This window comes from Hemiscyllium ocellatum, chromosome 4 (assembly GCF_020745735.1).
Source record: "Hemiscyllium ocellatum isolate sHemOce1 chromosome 4, sHemOce1.pat.X.cur, whole genome shotgun sequence".
Taxonomy (NCBI): Eukaryota; Metazoa; Chordata; class Chondrichthyes; order Orectolobiformes; family Hemiscylliidae; genus Hemiscyllium; species Hemiscyllium ocellatum.
In genome coordinates, this window is record NC_083404.1 from 130108647 (window position 1) to 130129627 (window position 20981).

At 39.6% G+C, this 20981-nt stretch overlaps 1 protein-coding gene across 4 annotated transcripts in view; it reads right to left on the bottom strand.

The window, feature by feature from the left end:
• cep192 (centrosomal protein 192) overlaps positions 1 to 20981 on the bottom strand; it is a 182503-nt gene that overhangs the window by 62303 nt on the left and 99219 nt on the right. For all 4 annotated transcript variants that reach the window (XM_060823867.1, XM_060823868.1, XM_060823866.1 and 1 more), the window contains exons 24-30: positions 20443 to 20568; positions 18184 to 18321; positions 15512 to 15575; positions 12393 to 12532; positions 11253 to 11345; positions 9502 to 9617; positions 4978 to 5160 (exon numbers count right to left, since the gene is read on the bottom strand). In XM_060823867.1, the coding sequence (XP_060679850.1) occupies positions 4978 to 5160; positions 9502 to 9617; positions 11253 to 11345; positions 12393 to 12532; positions 15512 to 15575; positions 18184 to 18321; positions 20443 to 20568 (860 nt within the window). The remainder of the gene's footprint in view (positions 1 to 4977; positions 5161 to 9501; positions 9618 to 11252; positions 11346 to 12392; positions 12533 to 15511; positions 15576 to 18183; positions 18322 to 20442; positions 20569 to 20981) is intronic.

Below are 20981 nucleotides of genomic sequence, written 5' to 3' on the forward strand. Positions count from 1 at the left end.
CAAGACTTGAGTCTGACTTTGGCTGTAGGTAAATTGTTTGAGGTGATCATAAAAGACAGGATTTGTGGACATTAAGAGGCAAAAATTAATTAAGGATAGTCAGCATGGTTTTGTGCGAGGTAAATAGAGTCTCTTAAAATTAAGCGTTTTGGAGGAAGTTACGAAAAATATTGATGACATAGAGCAGCATAATGTTGTTTAATTGGATTTTAAAGCCTTTGACAAGGTTCCACATGGTAGACTAATTTAGTAAAGTGAAGTCACATGGGGCTCAGGATGAGCTTGCCAATTGGATTCTTAATTGACTTAAGGGTAAGAGACAGAGTAATGATGATGGGTTGCTTTTTGTACTAGAGCCCTGTAACCAGCTGTGTTCCACAGGGATTGGTTCATAGTCTTCTTTTGTCTGTCATTTATATGAATGATTTAAATGAGAATAGAATACATGATTAGCAAGTTTGCAGATGACACCAAAATTGGTGGCACAGCAGACAGTGAAGAAGGTTTTCGAAGACTACCAAGGGATCTTGATCAAATAGGTTAATGGGCAGAAAAACACCGATGGAGTTCAATTTGGATAAGTGTGGGATATTGCATTTTGGTACAAAACAATGGTAGGGCTTATACAATAATAGTAGTAGGACCTTGGGTAGTGTTGTAGGAAAAATGGACCCCAGGATGCAGGTGCACAATTATTTGAAGTTTGCATTACTGTAGACAGGGTAATTAAAAAGGCATTTGATATGCTTGCCTTTATTGCTCTGCCCTTTGACTATAGGAGTTGGGAAGTCATGTTGAAGTTGTACAGGACATTGGTGAGGCATCTTCTGAAATACTGTGTCCTGTTGAGGTGGCCCAGTATGGAAAGGATATTACCAACCTGGAGAGGGTTCTGAAGAGTTGTAAGGAAAGGCTGGATTGGTGGGACCTTTTTCACTGGAGTGCAGGAGGTCAAGAAGTGATCTGAAAATACCCTATGAAATAATGAGGGGTATAGATAGAGTTAATGGTAGTTGTCTTTTCCCTAGGTGGGGGAACTTCAAGAGTGGGGACACATTTTTAAAAGGAGAGGGGAAAGAGATTTAAAAAACACATGAGGCAAAATTCTTTTCACAGCGGGTGGCTCACATGTGGTAAGGACTTCCTGAGAAAGTGGCAATTGTATCCACATTTATGACATTTAAAAGACATTTGGATAGGTACATGAATAGGAAAGGTTTGGAGGGTGCATGCCAGGACAGGCAGGTGGGACTAATTCAGTTTGGGATTATGTTTAGTATGGATTGGTTGGACCAAAGGACTATAGTACTCCATAATACATCCTATGTAACTATGCAGTCCAACAAGAAAGGATGCACTGTTGGACTTTGGTCTTGGAAATGAGATGAACTACCATACAGACTAGTGTAAAGGTCAACCCCTTATTTTTGGCCAAAGGTCTTATATTTTCCATATATCGCATGTAAAAGTCGACCCTACTATAACTTAACATTATAAACCTCCTACAAAAGGAAACTGCACGTTCCCATCAGCCTACTTAAAGTCACATTCATTAATTCGTACCAGTAACCACTCATCGCTCTTTGTTTACTACATTGAGTCTCTACTCATTCATAACTCTACTTAGCCTGCTTGGTTTAGATTCATTCAGACCAGTACTAAGTCTAAGTCTATCAGTACTTATCGCACTTTGTTCACTATGTCCAAAGGTTAATACCGTTGAAAAGTTAATCTTTTTTATTCAGATATTATGGCCCAATTAAAGAGAGATATATTAGCTACATAATTCTTTGAGAAATTTGTTAATGTTGCTGAGGTTCATAACAAGAGAGAGTAAATGGAAGGAAAATGCAAGAACGTGGTCGAAAAGTTCAAGACACTTACACATTCAGAGTTTAATAAAATGTTTCATTTTATGTGTGCCATTATACCAGACCATGACAATGTTGAGCAGTGTGATTTTGCAGGATTTCAATGAATCTTTGACATGTTAAAATTTTCATACCGGTATGAATGAATAAAATTTACTACCAGTAATTTATTCCGGTTTCTCTTGCTTTTATCTGGTATTGTTTTCCTTCTTGGGATTAGTCATGAGATCAAATCAATTTCTGCTAATACAGTATTTTGAACTGCAGCCCCTCAAAACTCGTACCCATGTATTAGTCGGCCCTATAAATTAAACTTTTAAAAATAGTCTAAAAAAATTTGACTTTTACACAAGTATATATGGTAAGTAGATCAAGTATCAATGATCAAATCTCCTAAATGTTTTCCATCGTCCTTTAAAGGTTTAGAATCCTTGAAAGTGACAAATGGTCAATCCCAAATTTTAAAAAAAAATTGGAAAAAAAAATTCAGAAACACAGCTAGGCAAGGCAGATTTAGAAATGAAAAGGTTGGTGGAAAAAGCTTTACATGAACAATGGGCGACTTCTAAGAAGACATGGTTCAGGTATAATCAAGGTATATTTCCTCAAAAGGCAAAGGTAGGACAAACAAACCAAGCTTCAAAGCACAGGATTTTAAAAAATGTACTATGGCAGGTGTCAAACAGAAAAGAACCAGAGAAATACCGAGTAGATAGACAGTAACTACACTCATACCAGGATCAAGAAAGAGACAGTATAGAATTAAAAAGATATGCAAAAGCAGCAAACATGAGAGGTAAAAGAACACATTATTTAGTCTGGAATATACTACTTGGAAATGTAGTTGAATTGACACATTCAAGTGGGCATTATTTCTATTTAAATAGTCACCAAGGTGCAAGGAAAAAAGTTGGACAATGGTAGTAAATTGTAACGCTCATCACAACAGACAGTTTAGACACAATAGGGCAAATGGCCTCCTGCTGTGTCTTAACCCTTGTGATTTTGGAGATTGCTAATTATCCTGAAATATCCCTTCCTGAGCCTCTTATCAGCATATGACACAGTCAACCACATCACTGTTCTCTGGATCAGAAGGCCTATCTTTGTTTAGTTCCACAATGATTTATCCAAACAAGCTAAATCCCATGTTCCAAAGCATATTTTAACCATGTTAAGCACTTTGCAGTCACCTCACTGTTAGCAGGAAGCAAAACATTGCTCTGGTTTATTCAAGTTTAGTCAATTAAGGGCAATAACAATTACTCCTCTCTTTTCCCACTTTTGGTCTCATCACAACTTTTGTTATATAAAAGATGCTTGCTAATTTAAGAACATTGAATTGTTTATTGCAGTATCATTCCTTCCAGAACCCTCCAGTATGCTAATGAACCAAAGGTCAAAATGAAACTACCTGACCAACCACCATTTTTAGTCCAGCAGAAACCAGCTAGAAGCAGGCTGCATTCTTAGTTACCTGCAAGTTCTAGACTGAGCTGTTAATTAAACTGATGAGACTGTCAAATAAACTGAATCAGGCAAAAGTGAGGACTGCAGATGCTAGAGGGTAGAGTCGAGCGTGGTGCTGGAAAAGCACAGCAGGTCAGGCAGCATCCAAGGAGCAGGAAAATAGACGTTTCGGGCAAAATAAATTGAAAATCACACTACTTAATCTGTGTTACTTACCTAAAAACACAAGCAAAATGACATTTACATCTATGACTAGAAAATCCACAGAAACCTTGGGGTGCATTTTTTAAATACAGCAAAGAGCAGTATTTAATGTGCTTAACATTATCTAGATACAAATAATAAAAACAGTCTCTGCCCCCCACACAGCATTTAAGATTTCTCTCTCTCACGCACACTGGCAAAAAGGTTAGTTTACATTGGTTTGGCGGATTGAAACCATCCAAAAGAATCAAACTGGACTCCAGCATATTCCTAGGCTCAGCAAGATGGTGAATGGAAGATCTTAATGAGCATCGTTATTTGGTTTCCTGGAGTCAGCAGCTGCTGGATTGATTGAGATTTACTGATGGACAGAACATGCAGCTCAAGTTTGCATGGATGGATGGATAGAGCGCAAGAGCGAATCCCTCAGGAACATTCAGCATTTTCCTGGAGAAAAGAATTTCTCACAATCAAAGAAGGGTTTGGTGGCTCATCAAATGGGTCCGCTCACCAAATTAGCAGTTACTCAAACATGGTCATAGCAAGCTGACTCCAGGTCCAAAAGATTAGACTTGATAATTATGGATGAAAAAGTTCCTTTCTCAACTATGCATTATTAGCAAGGTTGACTGCATCAAATGGCATATCCCACACCCAGCTAAATCTCCAAGGTTGAAAATGTGTTTCTGGAAAACGCAGCAGGTCAGGCAGCATCCAAAGAGCAGGAGAATCAACGTTTCGGGCATGAGGAAGGGCTCATGCCTGAAACGTCGATTCTCCTGCTCTTTGGATGTTGCCTGACCTGCTGCGTTTTCCAGAAACACATTTTCAGCTCTGATCTCTAGCATCTTCAGTCCTCACTTTCTCCTTAAATATACAAGGTGCCTGGAATTTGACAGAGAGTGTCCCAAGATGGGGTCATTCATATTCCTGCAAAGTGATCATCTGATGCTTTATTTTAGATTGTCCATTTCTGGTTTTTAATAGATTTGGAATTTGTAGAATGCTAAATGCAAATGTTCAGCCATCTGAGAAGCTGTTATTCAAATAATTAGTTTAAAAATGCTGTTGTCTTTTCAAACTCAATCAATAGAGCTTTTGTCTATTAAATAAAAAGTTTCCAATATCAAGCATAGTTTTATAAAAAAAATGCGCTTACCAGTTGTTTTGACATTTTATGCTATTTATATTTGTAGTTTTTTTGTTATGCTATTTCCTTAAATACATGAATTATATAAATGGACCATTCTAAATGGTTCAGTTAAAAAAAATTAACAGATTTTATTCTGAAAGAACTAATTTTTCGTGAATAATTATAAACAAATCAAGTTTAAAAAGATGATACTCAAGTGCCAGTCGTCGCGTTCTTCATGGAATTCAATATTAACAGCATCTTAGAATAATTTTAGTTGCCAACAGTAACTGTACTTACACAGCCCTTCCGAGAGAAACTCCACCCCATGACATGAATTGCTTGTTGGAGAGAATTGGTGGAACACCAGTTGAAGAATTTGAAGATGAAGTGATAGATTGGACTGATTCAGGTTTCCCAAGCAATCCTTTTAAAGCAACTTGATACTGAGGACCAAATGGCTGGACGAGGATAGTCAAGTGGCTAGAAAGAGGAAGGTAATTCATTAGAACGACTTATTAAAAAGATACCCTTCACATCATCAATAGCTGCAATTCGCTCATTAACGACTGAAAGTAAAAATTTCTTGAAAACATTTTCAAAAAAGCGTAGGAATGACTGAGGCACATTTGACATCTATGCAGTTTCTGCCTCTCAAGGAAATATCAGAACAGATAACCAAGGGCTTCGATAAAGAGTTCAGGAGTGTAGTGCTGGAAAAGCACAGCAGGTCAGGCAGCATCAGTAGCAGGAGAATTAACGTTTCAGGTTTAAGCCCTTCATCAGGGATGAGGCTTGTTGGCAGGAGAGATAAATGGGAGGAAGATGGGGTTTAGCAGAAGGAAGCTGAGAATGAGATAGGTAAATGAAGGTGGAGAAGGTAAAGAGTCAGAGAGGAGGGAAAGCAGATCGATGGGAGAGGTGATGGACAGGACCAGAGGGCGGTGCCAAGGTGGAGGCTTGGGACTGGGATAATGTGGGGGCGGGGCACGAGGGCAAGAAACTGGTGAAATCCACATTGATCCCATGTGGTTGCAGAGTCCGAACGCGGAATAAGAGATATTCTTCCTCCAGGCATCGGATGGTAAGGGTTTGGCGATAGAGGCGGCGCAGGTCCTGTATGTCCTTGGCAGCATGGCAGGGGGAATTGAAGTGTTTAGCAATGGGTCAGTGGGACTGGTTGGTGTGGTTGTCCCAGAGGTGTTCTCCGAAATGGTCTGCAAGTTGGCATCCTGTCTCCCCGATGTAGAGGAGACCGCATCGGGTGCAACAGATAGAGAAGATGCCATTGGTGGAGGCGGAGGTGTGTGTGCTCATACGCGTGTACAACTACTGCACTTCCTGTGGTGGCAGGGGAAGGTACTGGGAATGGATCTGATGAGGGAACGTGGAATGAATGGTCTCTCTGGAATGCACTTCCACTCTCTCTGGAGTGGAAGTGGCGCAAGTGTCACAGGATGAGGTGTTGTATACAGAGGTATACATCAGCCTATGTATATACTGCATCACCCTCTGCCCCTTCTGCCACCTACAAACAGACCCCACCAGAGTGATATTTCCCTCCTCTCCCCTATCAGCGTTCCTGACAGACCATTCCATTCAAAACTCCCTCATCAGACCTATTCCCTTACTCCCAGCACCTTCCCCTGCCATTGCAGGAAGTGCAAAATTTCCATCCATACCACCACCACCAACACCCCCCCCTCATCCAACAGAAATGTTCCTGTACCTCCACCAATATCACCTACTGTATCCGTTGCACCCAATGAAGAGGAGGCCACAACGGGGAGACAGGATGCCAACTTGCGGATTGTTTCAGAGAATATTTCTGGGTCAACCGCACCAACCAACCCTAGCACCCTGTGGTTGAACATTTCAACTCCCTCTCCCACTCCACCAAGGACATGCAGGGCTTGGGCTTCGCCAAACCCTTACCACCTGACGCCTGAAGGAAGAACACCTTATACGCCACTTTGGGACCCTCCAACCTCACAGGATCAATGTGGATTTCACCAGTTTCCTCATTTCCCCTCCCCCCACATTATACCAGTCCCAAGCCTCTTCCAACTTGGCACCGGTCTCTTCACCTGCCCATCACCTTTCCCATCTATCCACTCCACCCTCCTCTCTGATCTATCACCTTCTTCCCCAACATCTACCCATGTAGATAATCTCATTATCAGCTACTTTCCACCCAACCCCATGCCCCTTCCATTTATCTCATTTCCGCAACCCACAAGCCTCATTCCTGATGAAGGGTTTATGCCCGAAACGTCGATTGTCCTGCTCCTCGGATGCTGCCTGACCTGCTGTATTTTTCTAGCATTGCACACAACTCTTGATCTCCAGCATCTACAGTCCTCACTTTCTCCTTAGATAGAAGTGTGTGGAAAAAGGATGATGATAGACAGGTCAGGAAACAGAAGGAGACATTGCAAAAGGCGGGGGCGGGGAAGACGACATCCGGAGGCACAGTCACCAACAATAGAGCAAATACAATTGGGAGTACACGAAAAGGACAGAATTAGCGGAGCTTAGAAATCTGAGAAGATTGTGTTACTGGAGGCAATTAACAATGTAGAGGGGAGCCCCAAGGACAAATTTGAAAATAAGGATGAGATTTAAACAGAAACGATGACAATTTTTAATTGAAGGCTTTGTTGACCAGGAACCAATATAGATCAACAAGCATCTACAACATCAATCCAATCATGAAAATTGAACTCTCAAAATGATTACTAGTTTATTTCTTAACATCTCCGTTATTTACACCATAAGATAAAATACAGCAGCAGAAGTAAGCAATTCAGTTTTTGACAGCTGACCTGATCATCGTCAACTCCACTTTCTTCTCTTTTCCCTATTGGGGGAATTCAGTGTTGGTTCCACATCATTAGTTCTCTACTTTCAATTTCCAGGGACTTTGGTCTCTCTCCTCCCTTTTCTATATTTGAAAAAGCTTGAACTACCTAGTGTTCTATTCTTGCTAATTTACCCTAAGTTTGTTTTCTCCTGCTTTTGGCCATCTTTCGATTTTTTTTTAAATTTCCAATTCTCTGGTTTACTATTAAAATCTTTCCACAGTATCAAATTGGGGAAAAAAAAAGCTTTAGTTAACCATGGTCCCTTGCTAGAATCCTCCCTCAGTAGGCTGGATCTCTGTTAGCAGTCACAAACTACGTTCTTAAAATGTCTGCCATTGTTCATTGGACATCTTTGCTGTTCAACCCCTTTCCCCAGTCTATTCCACCCAACACAGCCAATATGAGGAATTTGGCACCAAATCAATAAACAGAACCTCACAAACATAATAATCTGATCACTTGAGCAACCTGCAAATTGGCATAACAAAAACAAGGTTTGAGAGACGAATATATGGCTTAAATACAGATGCCAGAAAAATGGATTCCAGTTCGTGGGGCACTGGAACCAATACTGGGAAAATGGGATTTGTACAGGTGGAGAAGTCTACACCTGAACTTGTGGAGATCACAGGTCAGGCAGCATCCACGTACAGAAAGCAAGACTAACATTTTGAATCTAGATGACTCTTCATGAGTTCTGAGGAGGACAGTCACTTGACCCAAAACATGAACTCTGCTTTCTCCACAGATTCTGCCAGAGCTGCTGAGCATTTTCAGCAATTTCTATTTTTGCCTGATTTACAGCATCCACAGTTCCTTCGGTTTTAAGAAATGATGGCAGTTTGACAGTGTGATTTGGCTATAACATCGTTGAAAGATGAAGGAACAATATTTGGAGAACACTTACCTCCGTTGGTAAAAAAAGTGTGACTCCAGCAGGGATTGGTTCATTCGCTGCTGTTCTGCGCATGCATGCATGTCTATGTGCTGTTCTGCACATGCGCTGATTTCAGCAGCTAACAGAGCAGCTGTGATAGTACTGTACTAAGAGCAGCTTTCTTACATTTAAATGGACAGTGTTAAATTTACTTTTGTTTTGTTAATGAATTATGTCATTTTTCATTCGGGCTTGTACAGTTAGCTTTAGACTTTTGGGTGATTTTTGAGTGATCGTGACTTTTTTTTGCTGGTCTGCCCCAACCCTATTTTTCCCATAGTCCCCATTGAAACATTAACCATAAATCTTACTTACAGTGAAGGTAGTTGAAGGGCCCTATAGTTTATTAATTTATGTTTTATTCTTGGCCATGTTAACAAGAACAATACTGCAAAACATAGCAATCATTGCTGGGCAAGGAATTTGTTAAAAACTAATTATTACAGTGCCTTTGAAATAAAGGGACATAAAGGTATTTCAAAGATGACAATAAGGCAAAAGGATGTTGAACCACTAAGGTTAGGAGGGTGACCTTAGTTTGAAGGGATATCTGATGATCTGGGTTTTTGATAGCTTAAGATAGGGAGCCAGTGAAATTAAGTTTGACAGTTCTTGCATAGGATTTAGAAAGGTGAAGATTGTAAAATAAAGACAAGACTTCAAGATGAAGACAAGAATAATTTTCATGAGTAGTGGGAAAATGAGGGCAGGAGTAGGAGTAACAACTGAGCACAATTTATACTATGGCATCATCGAGTAATAGAATTATGAACAAGTTGGAGCCTAAAGGTAAGAGGAAGAAAATAATAATCTGCTGATAACTTAGACATACAAGGGATCATCAATAACAAATCAGAGGTAAATAGTTGCACGAGTGGAAAAAAGAGTCAGTTTCAATGGAAAATGTACTGAAAACAATGTTGACCACATTAGTAAGGTAGTGCTCAGCGAAAGGCAGTGTCCAAGGAAGGACATTAGTGTTGTAGGTATTGCAAAACTGAAAGGGTAACATTAACATTATACCTTTGTATCACACTTTGGGTATCTAGTGGAGGAATAAATGAAACCACAACTTCCAGTTCTTCTCCAGGTCGAATTAAAAGATTTTCTGGCTTTGCCAAAAAACACGATTCTGCAGTCTAAAATAAATTTTGAATTGGAAATTCAACATTAGGTTCCATTAACTAAGCAAATGAAAAGCTCAGTAGTGACTTATACACAAATTTGAAGATAGAACAGTTAATATTAAAAAGGAAACAACAACTGTTGTCTGCTCGGTTGATAGAGGATAAAATTTTTTTTTAAACTAGCACATTATGACATCTCCACACAGTGGCAGTACAGTAGCTCAGTGGTTAGCAGTTTTGCCTCACAGCACCAGGGATCTGGGTTCAATTCCAGCCTCAGGCACATTCTCTCGGTGTCTGTGGGGGCTTCCTTCGGGTGCTCCAGTTTCTTTCCACAGTTGCAGGTTAGATGGATTGGCCATGCTAAATTGCCCACAGTGTTCAGGGATGTGAACATTATGTGCATTGACCATGGGAAATGCAGGGTTGCAGGGATAGGGTAGGATGCTCTTTGGAGAATCAATATGGACTTGCTGGGCTGAATGCCCTGTTTCCACACTGTAGAGATTGTTTGATCCTACGATAGGTGAGTCTTCAACTCAGGTTTTCTGGCACAGAGATAGCCACACTAACAATGCACCATAAGACTCCAGTACTGTGAATGCACCAGGTTGAAACTGCTCAAAACGTTCCCAAAAGAAAGGTGCTTCAGAACAAAACTGTTAAGGCAAACAATGCAAGGCAAATTTCCTTCTAGTTATGGATCAATTTTTATTTATACAGAAGTAGATTGCTTTCCAACAAAATCATTCACTTTTAATTTCAATCAAGAGCTGCCAGACATGTACTGCAACATTACTTCATTCAGTGATTACGAAACAAATTAACAAAATTAAAACTAATCAACAAACCATACAGTGCTCCAGGAAAATGAGTTTCTATATCCAAAAAAAATGGCCACGTCTATTTTCTAAGTGCATTCAGTCGAGCAAGTAAATTTTGTGGCAGTTCTCGAAAAAGTCATCTTAAATCTGAAGTGTAACAGAATCCTTAGTACTTACTTGGTTCCCCGCTGATAAAAACACCACAATCCAGGAGAGAGCAGTTTACCCAAATTAGCACCTGACCACGAGACTCAACATCTAAACCTCTATCACCCAGTCCAAAGTACCACTGAGCCACTACAGGTGCAAAAGGATACACAACAGCATCTCTCGACCAAACACCCTCAATGCAGAGAAAGACAGAGCAATAATGCTATAAGAGCACAATTGGTCTGTGTCAACTAACAATATCCTGACATAAACATCTATTTGCTCCTTCTTTCTCACTGTGTCACCAATCAATCTTGAGTCCATCATAGAAAACTTCGTACCATAAGGGCTGCAATGGTGCAAAGGGGCCCACACCACATCCTTCCAACTAGGATTGGACAACAAATGACAATGTCCAATATTTCTCAAATCCAGAGACCAAAATGAACAATGCCAGTTTAATAATCCCCACGCAGTATTTTTAAAAACAAAGTGTGTCTTACATGACATTGTAAGCCTAGTTCATAATAGGCCCTCTTTTCACTTTTTGCCATTGTATTTGCTACTGAAATGATTACTGGAAAAAAGAACATTTCACAATAATACTGTACAATAAAACTTAAGAACATAAAATTATGTATTATATAGAGGACTCGAAGTTTTTAAAACATACCTGAATCTTGAGTTGTGCATCAATATTTCCTGCATTTTTGAGAGGTAGAATTTGCTTAGCTATCATTCCGGGCTGAGCACACATTACGAGCATCTAAATGTAAAATATAATGACAAAGCTCAAAGAACATGCAGACACTTATTTCAATGCATATCATACGAACAATGGAAGATGTTAATCACAAGTTTCAATACTTGCACAAAATATTGAATTTAAACACAGACATGCACAAAAAACTTGAACCTTTTTTTGCTGACTCTTTATATACAGATGTTGATAACATCCATTTAATACGAGTCAACTGCTAGTTACCCAACTTCAATTCTCAGCCATTGTTTGAACATCTAAACTTATGAATTAAGAGAAGTAGACAAAATTATTTCCACCTTGAAAATATTTGAAGACGTCATTTGTGGCTTTGAGACCGAAGAATTCCAGGTCTCACAACCCTAAAAAAACTCACCTGTCCTAAAAGGACGACCCTAAAATATTACAATAGAGGAACCATTCTAGCCAGTCATCTTGTCAACAGCATTAAGGATCTTCTTTACTTCAATCAAATCACCCGTTTCTCTAAACTCCTGTGGAATCAAATTCATCTTGGCAAATTCGTGCACCAGTACAAGAGATCTTCGCACCTCAAATTACTTTTCTCAAAAGTGAGAAACCTCACATTTCCCCCATATTGTACACAATCTATATCTTTTTGTAAACTCCCTGTCATCTCCACATCATACTTTCCTAACCATCGGAGTCATCTGCGAGTTCGCTTAGCGTGCCATCACTCCCCTCATCTAAAATATCTATATAAATGGTAAAAAAGAGAAGCATCACAGAACCGAACCCTACTTCTTCACAAAACATCAGTGTTTCATTTGATAGTGCAGAAAATTACTTCATTCTCCAGCATACAAAAATTAATGCTATTATCAAAATTTCACAGTATTCAAGCATTTGGATTTTCTTCTCCACTCAATTATCAACAAGCTGGAGTGGTGTACAAACAGTGATGGTGGAATTGGAAAATCAAACCAAACAGGAGTTGACCCTTTTCTTTGCCAGGCTCCATTATGCATTATTTCCAGCCACAAATTTGTTTGGAAATAAATTATGTGTCTTCAAGTGCTTGTGATAACATACCTGTAGGTCTTTGGGAGCATGTATTCTAGCAATTCCAACTCTTGCGCAGAGTGGTACACTGTTAATGACAGTACAGGGGCCAGGGGTGTCAACCTCGATGTCAACTCTTGCAAAGTAGTCCTCAGCTGTACCTAAAGGGTCTAAAGATCATAGCATTGAAGTTCATAACAGGTTATAGTTCAAGGTTTCTGTGATGAAACAGAAATACTAGATTTTACAGGGGATGAAAATGGACCTGCGCTAGCTACCTGAAATTTAATTCCTTTTCCACCACTAACATTCATAAGCATTGGTGATCATTCCATTCATTCTATTAATTCTCCAATGGTGCCTGCAGATTTGAAAATTGCTGAACTAACACCACAGTTTAAGAAAGATAGGAGGGAGAAAACAAGGAACAGACCATTAGCTCAATGCCAACTATTACAAAAGAGGTGATCACTGAATATTTAGAAAACTGTCAGATTTGACAGAGTCAACATGGATAAATGAATGGGAAATCATGCTCAACAAACCTGACAAGTTTTTCTCAGAAAGTTAATATTCAAATCAATAAAGTGCAAAGCATTTGGATTTCTAGAAGGTTTTCAAGCAAGTTCTTCACAAATTAGTGAACAAAAATAAAGCGTATGAGCTTATCTGTTCGCACAGATTGATAATAGATTAACAGACAGAAAATAAAGTATAGGAATAAATGGGTAATTCCCAGGTTGGTAGGCCATGGCCACTGGGGTACCACAAAAATCAATGCTTATTGGCCAACTATTAACAATTTAGATTATTGATTTGGACGTGGAGGTCAACTGCAAGATTTACATTTGCGAACATTACTAAACCTGCAGGGAATGCAAGTTGGTGAGAAGGATGAAAAAGCGTATATCAGTAGGAACAGCACAACAGGTGGAATGTAATATGATTCAATGGAGTCATTTCACTTGGGTTACAGGAAGGTAGCTGTGGACTATTCCCTAAATGGTGAAAGACATGCAAGTGTAAACACCAAAAGGAACCAAGTGTCCTTGAATCTAAAACAATGAGCAATAGCATAAAGTCTAAGACGAAGAAGCAGATGTGAATTCTTCAACCCACAAAGTCTGCTCTGCCATTCAATGACACAACGATCCTCAATTCCACTTTGCCACCTTATTGCGTAACCCTCGATCCCCTTAATGATTCAAAATCTATCTCAAGCTTGGATGTATTCAATGGCCCAGCCTCAACAGATCTCTGTGGTAAAGACTTCAGATTCACTACCCTCAAAATTCTTCCTTGCCGGTCTTAAATGAATGATTTCTTATTCGGAGATCATACCCACTGGTCCAGCACTATTCCTCAAGGAAAAACATTTCCACATCTACCCTAAGAATTTTACATGTTTCAACAAAGTTTCTTCTCATTCTAAATTCCAACAAGTACAAGCCCAACCTATTTCACCTCCCCTCATAAGACAGTCACTCCGTACCTGGTATCAGCCTAGTTAATCTTCTATAGGCTAAGCAAGGACATACTGGCACGGGATATAAAAGGGCACAAAGTATTCATATTTCAGCTTGGTCTGGCCTCTGCCCTTTGGGAAAGCTTATTTCTACACTCTATTATTCGAAACAAAACGCCAACATTCCATTGCCTTCACTACTACTGCTAAACTTAAATGCCAGCTTTTTGCAATTCATGCACGAGGACCTCAAAACCCTCCGTCCTGCATCTTTCTCTATTTAAATAATATTCACCTCCTGTATACATTCCTCTGGAGTACGCAGCCTCTCTTTTCCCCATTACATGCTATCTGCCAATGCTCTGACCACTTGCCTAACCCACCAAAATCCTCTGTATACTCTACCATCCTCATCATTTCCCTTCCCTTAAGGGACAGACATTCAGTTTCCTCATCCAAGTCATTAAGATACGTTGTAGCCCCAGTACTAATCTCTGTGGCACACCACTAATTAGAGACTGCCATCCTGAAAATGTCATCCATATCCCAACTAAGTCTACTAGTTCACAAATCCTATATCCACGCCAATACATTAGGCTACTTAAGAGCCCATGTGACGGAACATGTGGTACATGATCAAACATGTGTTTGGGTTTTCAGAACATGACATTCACAAATTCCTTTGTCCCATTAATTATCCCCTCAAAGTATCTGAGTAAACTTAGCCATCGGGTATAATTTCCCCTTCATGAAGCCTTGTTGAGTCTGTTTGGTCACATTATCTGTTTTATGATGCTCTGTCATTATATCTTTTGAAGTATATTCCAGCATTTTCCCAAAATCAGACATTAAACTAATTTGTCTATAGTTCAGTGCTTTTTTTTATGTCCTTCACCTTTTAAGCAAAGGCATTACATTGGCAACTTTTCAATCCTCTGGGACTTCTAAAGAATCCTTAAATTCTGAGAAGTGCACGACCAGCACATCTACAATCTAATTCTTCCTTTAATATCCAAAGATGTATCCCATTAGGTCCAGGATATTGGAGGGTCTTGAGCCCCATTAGTTTTCTTTGCAGTTCCATAAGTGATAGACAAGGAAGTTATTTCCTGTCCTCTATTTGTTCCTTGATTTAGTAATTTTAGTACTATCTTCTACTGTGAAGATTAATGTAAAGTAGTTACTCAACTCATCTATCACTTCCTGGCTCCCCATTGTTATCTTAAGGGACTTATGTTCACTTTTGCTTCTCTCTTCCTTTTTCAATATTCAAAGAGGGTCTTGCTGTCCATCTTGATATTACTTGCAAGTATATCTTCAACTTAATTTGTCATCATTTTTTGTCATCTGCTAGTTTCCAAAACCTGCCAATCCTCTGGCTTACTAATAATCTTTACCCTTAACTTTTGTGGTTAACGATAGGTGGCTTATCCTCTTCCCTCAATGGAATACAAAGCTACATCAAATTTTTGTTTTAAACACCATCTGCATATAACGCCCACTCACTTCACCTATCTATATCCTTTGCATCCTCCCTCAAACTTTCCTTTACCATTTATCTTTCAATAATCAACAAATTAATCTTTCCCTTCAACCAAGTCATTGCTAGAGATAATTAATTGAAGGAAAAAGATCTGGAATTTAGCTAGTTAAAACATGTCCAACTGCAAAAAGATATAAATACCTGCATTGCGGATGTATTTTTGTGGTGCATGAAAATGAACCCACAAAATAAAACTTTCTGGATCCTGTTTAAAAAAAAGGGACAAATTTAAAATATGTAATATTATACAAGGCACACTGGAAAATAAACCAAAGGGGGGGAAAACTAAATTATCTTATACTTAAGCAAACCTTTAATCACTAACACACCTGTAATCACTTCAGAGAATGTTTATATTGCTTGATGTGGGGAAAACATCCGTCTGTCTGTTTGAGGCCCAACAACACGCACTGCATAGGTTGTCACGTTTGAGGTTTGTGCAGAGTTCCTCTACAACTTTCATGTTTAGTGTCTCGTCCCACATTAACATGTTTGTAATTCTTGTTATGGAAGGATTATGACTGAATGCAAATTGGGCTCTAGTTAAGTGGGCAGGTGCAAAAGGAAATTCTAAAAACATTGTATGGATCTCGGTTCCTTCATAGGTTTGTGTACCCAATGAAACCATATGAGGCCCAGCAATAGCAGAACTGGATTGAATGTACAAATGACATTTAGTGCAGAGAGCTGTTACATACACACTTGCAAGGAAGTGGTTTATTCAGGACACATCTCATCCAGTTTTGCAGGCAACCTGGTCCCTCAAATTTTGTTTCAAACACTGATACAGTTTTCCAATCCAAGTGAATCAACAGCCAGCTCATTTTGAGAGTCAATTAGCCAGTGGTAAGACCACTACTGCTGTTATTAATGAAGCCAACAAGGCCAACAACAACAGCAGTTCTAAGACTGTGACTAGCAAAGCATGGGCGGCACGATGGTTAGCATTGCTGTCTCTTAGCACTAGAGACCTGGATTCAATTCCTCCCTCGGGCGACCACGTATGGAGTTTGTACATTCTCCCAGTGTCTGCGTGGGTTTCCTCCAGATAGTCTGGTTTCCTTCCAAAATCCAAAGATGTGCAGGTCAGGTGTACTGGCCATACGAAATTGCCCATAGTGGTAGGTGCATTAGTCGGGGGTAAATATAGCATAGGGGAATAGGTCTGGGTGGGTTACTCTTCGGAAGGTCGGTGTGGACTTGTTGGGCCAAAGGGCCTGTTTCCATACTGTAGGGAATCTTTTTAAAAGAAAAAGAGACTGTAATAGCAAAATGTGCAAAACTGGAGGTAATGAAATTAACTAGATCTTGTAAGAGAAGCAAAGTCATAGTTACTCCCATCTCGAAATAGTAAGCGGCACTCTGAGTGAAGATAGTAGTCATGACAGTTTTGGTTGACCAGAATCTGCAATTTTAATAGTTCCTGATCAGCTTTTTTCAAAAAAGCATACCAGGGGTCAGAGTCATCACTTCAGTGCTTCTTGCAGATTGTGGGTATCATCCATGGGCAGACAGAACATTCCATTTAATATCCACAAGAGACAATAACTTTCTAACAGAAACATAAAAGTAATTGCTGTTGTATGATCATTGGTGCAGGCATTCTGCAGCACTTTTCATAGTTCATCTAAATTATAATCTTCACAGTTTGGATTGAAGTGTCACTAATGCCATTCAATGGTTATGTAAAAGTATCTATGGCAATATCAACTATTTGTTTTGTAGCAAGCAACAGTATATCTAGCCACAGTAATACAATTTTGCTTTGTGGTTCGACATATGTATGTATATTTTATAAACAACCAACACATTCAACACCAAGATCAAGTTGGAGTAACTGAAAATGTCTTCAGACATGGCTTCAAATTAAACAATTTATAAAATTATAAATATATTTAAATTTCCTTACACTTAGTTACAGTGCATACTTCCAAATTATGGTGACAGGAATAAAAACTACAAATGCAGTCATAGAGATGTTCAGCACAGAAGCAGACCCTTCATTCCAACTTATACATGCCAACCAGATCCTAAACTGATCAGTCCCATTTGGGTCATGGGCGGCACGGTGGCACAGTGGTTAGCACTGCTGCCTCACAGCGCCTGTAGACCCGGGTTCAATTCCCGACTCAGGCGACTGACTGTGTGGAGTTTGCACGTTCTCCCCGTGTCTGCGTGGGTTTCCTCCGGGTGCTCCGGTTTCCTCCCACAGTCCAAAGATGTGCGGGTCAGGTGAATTGGCCAAGCTAAATTGCCCGTAGTGTTAGGTGGGGGGTAAATGTAGGGGTATGGGTGGGTTGCGCTTCGGCGGGTCGGTGTGGACTTGTTGGGCCGAACGGCCTGTTTCCACACTAAGTCTAATCTAATCTAATATCCCTCTAAACCTTTTCTATTCATGCACCCATCCAGACGTCACCACCACCTCCTCTGGCAGCTCATTTAATACACAGACCACTCTGTAATAAAGTTGCCCCTAACATCCCTTTTACATCTTTCCCCTCTCACTTTAAACATCTGCTGTCTAGTTTTGTACTCGCCCATCCCAGGGGAAAAAAACCTTGGTTATTCACCCTATCCCTGTTCCTCATCATTTATAAACCTCTACGGTCAACCTTCAGCCTCCAGCCCTCCAGGGAAAATAGCTCCAGCCTCTTCCTATAGCTCAAACTCACTTTCAAGGAACTATGAACCTGCACTGCAAGGTCTCTTTGTTCAGCAACATTCCCTATGATTTTATTAAATGTCTAAGTCCTGCCCTGATTTAAAATCAATATAACAGAACACATTCAATCGAGAACACAATTTCTCATTACCTCTCCTTCATAGCTGGCTTGCATCACATGATTCATGACTGATGGGGCCACTAATGGTGAGGTACTTTCAGTCCGCAGTGCAGTTTCTGCTAATGCGTCAGGCTTGCAAAATGTAAAACATCTCCATGCAGCAGCATTCTGTGTAGAAGAAAAATGTATTCATAATCATTGCATACCAACACAAGATGGATAAAGTAACTTAAGTAAAATGGAATGAAAAAGATTGTCTATACATCTATGGGGCATCGGATGGTGTACTGCAGTGCCACAGGGATCAATGCTGGCAGCACAATTATTTACAATATGTATTAATGATTTGGGTGATGGAAGTGAACATGCTATCACTAAGCTTCCAGATGATGAAAATAAACTGGAAGGTGCAGATGACACCAAGATGCTGCAGAGAGATATGGGGTCAAATGAGTGAACACTAACTTGGGAAAGAGGTGGAGCGGCGAAGCCAATGGGAGGTTATACACTTGAGAGGAGTGGATTATTTAAATGGAAAAAGCCTGCAGCACTCTGATTTGGGAGTCCTCAAGCACAAAAATCACAAAAAAAATCCAAGTTCAGCAAGTAATAGGGAAGGCTTTTATTGCAAAGGGAATGAAGTATAAGAGTTTGGAGGGGCTTGATGAAACTGCGCAAGGCACTAGTCAGATACAAATGCAATAATATCAACAGTTTTACACCCTTGAGGGAAGATATTTTGGATATTCACTCTGTTTATTCCAGATATGGAGTTTACAAAGATTGATTAAGTAGATTGTTCTAAACTTCATTGAGTACAGGTCCAATGAGACACAATCTTATTGAAACATAGAAGATCCTCAGGGGATTTGACAGAATAGTCATACACAGCGTACACCCTTCAGTCTAACTAGTCCATGACAATCATTTTGTCCAAATTAAGCTCAGCCCACTTGCCTGTGTTTGGCCCATATTCCTCCAAACCTTTCCTATCTACTTATCCAAATGTCTTTTAAATGTTGTAACTGTACCTGAATCTAGCACTTCCTCTGGCAATTTATCCCACACACAAACTATTCTGTCTGAATAAGTTGTCCCTCAGGTCTAGGTAAGGAAAGGTTGCTTTTCCTTGTAGGAGAGTCTTGGAGGGCATAATCTCAGAATAAAAAGTCATCAAGCAGGTAATGAATCTATGGAATGCTTTACCACAATGGACTATAGAGTCTTCAGTGAAGTATATGCAAGGCTGAGATAAGATTTTTAAATCAGTGAAGGAATAAGGTTTGTGGGGACAAGGTAAGAACATGGATTGGAGGATAATCAAGTCAACCAACTATCTCAAATGGCAGAGCAGATTTGAAGGCCAAATGTCCGACTGTGCTCCAACAGGTTCTCATTCCGTTCATGGCAGAAGACACTTTTAGGATTTTAATTAAGATGATATTTTGGAAGATAGTTTAAGCACCTTACAAGAACTAAAACTATAAACTGCCATTGGTTAGAGTCCTATTTAACTTTAAAGCTATGGCTACTTAAGGCTTCAATCTCAATCTCATGAAATCACTGCAGGGTCAACTGCTTCAACAATGACTTTCCCTTCAACCCAAGGTTAAAAATAAGGATATTTGTTCATAGTTACAAATCATGCAGTACCACTTAAAATTATAGCAAGGCACAAATCAGGAGGGTAATGGAATAAGCTCCACTTAATTACCTCCAATACCACAAGCAGCTTGACTTCATGCAGGACAAAATAACTTGCATGGGTGGTATCCCCTCCACCATTTTTGAGCATTCAAACCTTAATCAATATTTCCAAGCCCTCCTTTATAGTACCCAAACAATAGATTTACACCATTTAGAAGGGCAGCAGGGAATACTGCAATCTCCAAATTTTCCTCAAAGTCACATCCCATCACAACTTGAAACTATATAGATGCCCTTTCCTCATTACAAGATTGAAAACCCATAACTTCCTCCTTAACAGCACTGTGGGTGGGCACAGATCACAAAGACTGCAGTGACTCACCACCAGATTAAAGGACAATTAGAAATACACAAAGATTTCTGGTCTTCCCAGCTGTACCCGCACATTGTGGAAAAACAAATTTAAAAAACTTTATATGTTCATTTTGTAAAGGGGCAAGGAGGTACTTCAAGTCAACACTCTGCAACATGAATAAAGACATGGTCTCATGGCGTTGAGAAAGAGTGCAATGTGATTGATTGAAAGAGTGATAAATGATTACAATTTGCTCAAGTAATCACTCAAGATAAATGAAAACTTACTGCACTGATGACAAGTCGAATCGGAACAGTGGCGTGAGTCCTGTTGATTAGTTTGAGAGATAGCGCTTTGTCACTGCCAGGCACCAAGTCACCAAAGTCCAAGCTTCTGTTTTTCCCTGCCAAAACCTAGAAGTAGACAGAACATGCAACAAATGAGTTCACCATATATCCTGATCAGCTGACTTCAACATTCAATCCTTAGGGCTCAGCTAACATTTGAAACAGAGAAATCTCCCATTCAAGGCTTCTTGAAGGCTGAATTTAACTTATACACTTACAACACTATTCACTCAGTACGTAATATTCTGTGTACAAGATATTGAAGTATATGTCACAACTGACTAAGCATTACACATTAGAATTAAGAAAAGCACATGGACAGATCATTGGAATTTACTTCACAAGAACCACAACAAATCCAAGCCCATTATTCATTATAACGAGTTTGACTTACTGACAGATTAAATTTACTTCAAAAGGGCACGAGTCTTTTTATTGAGAAAACTGAATGCTTACCATAAGCAACATTAGCGTTCACG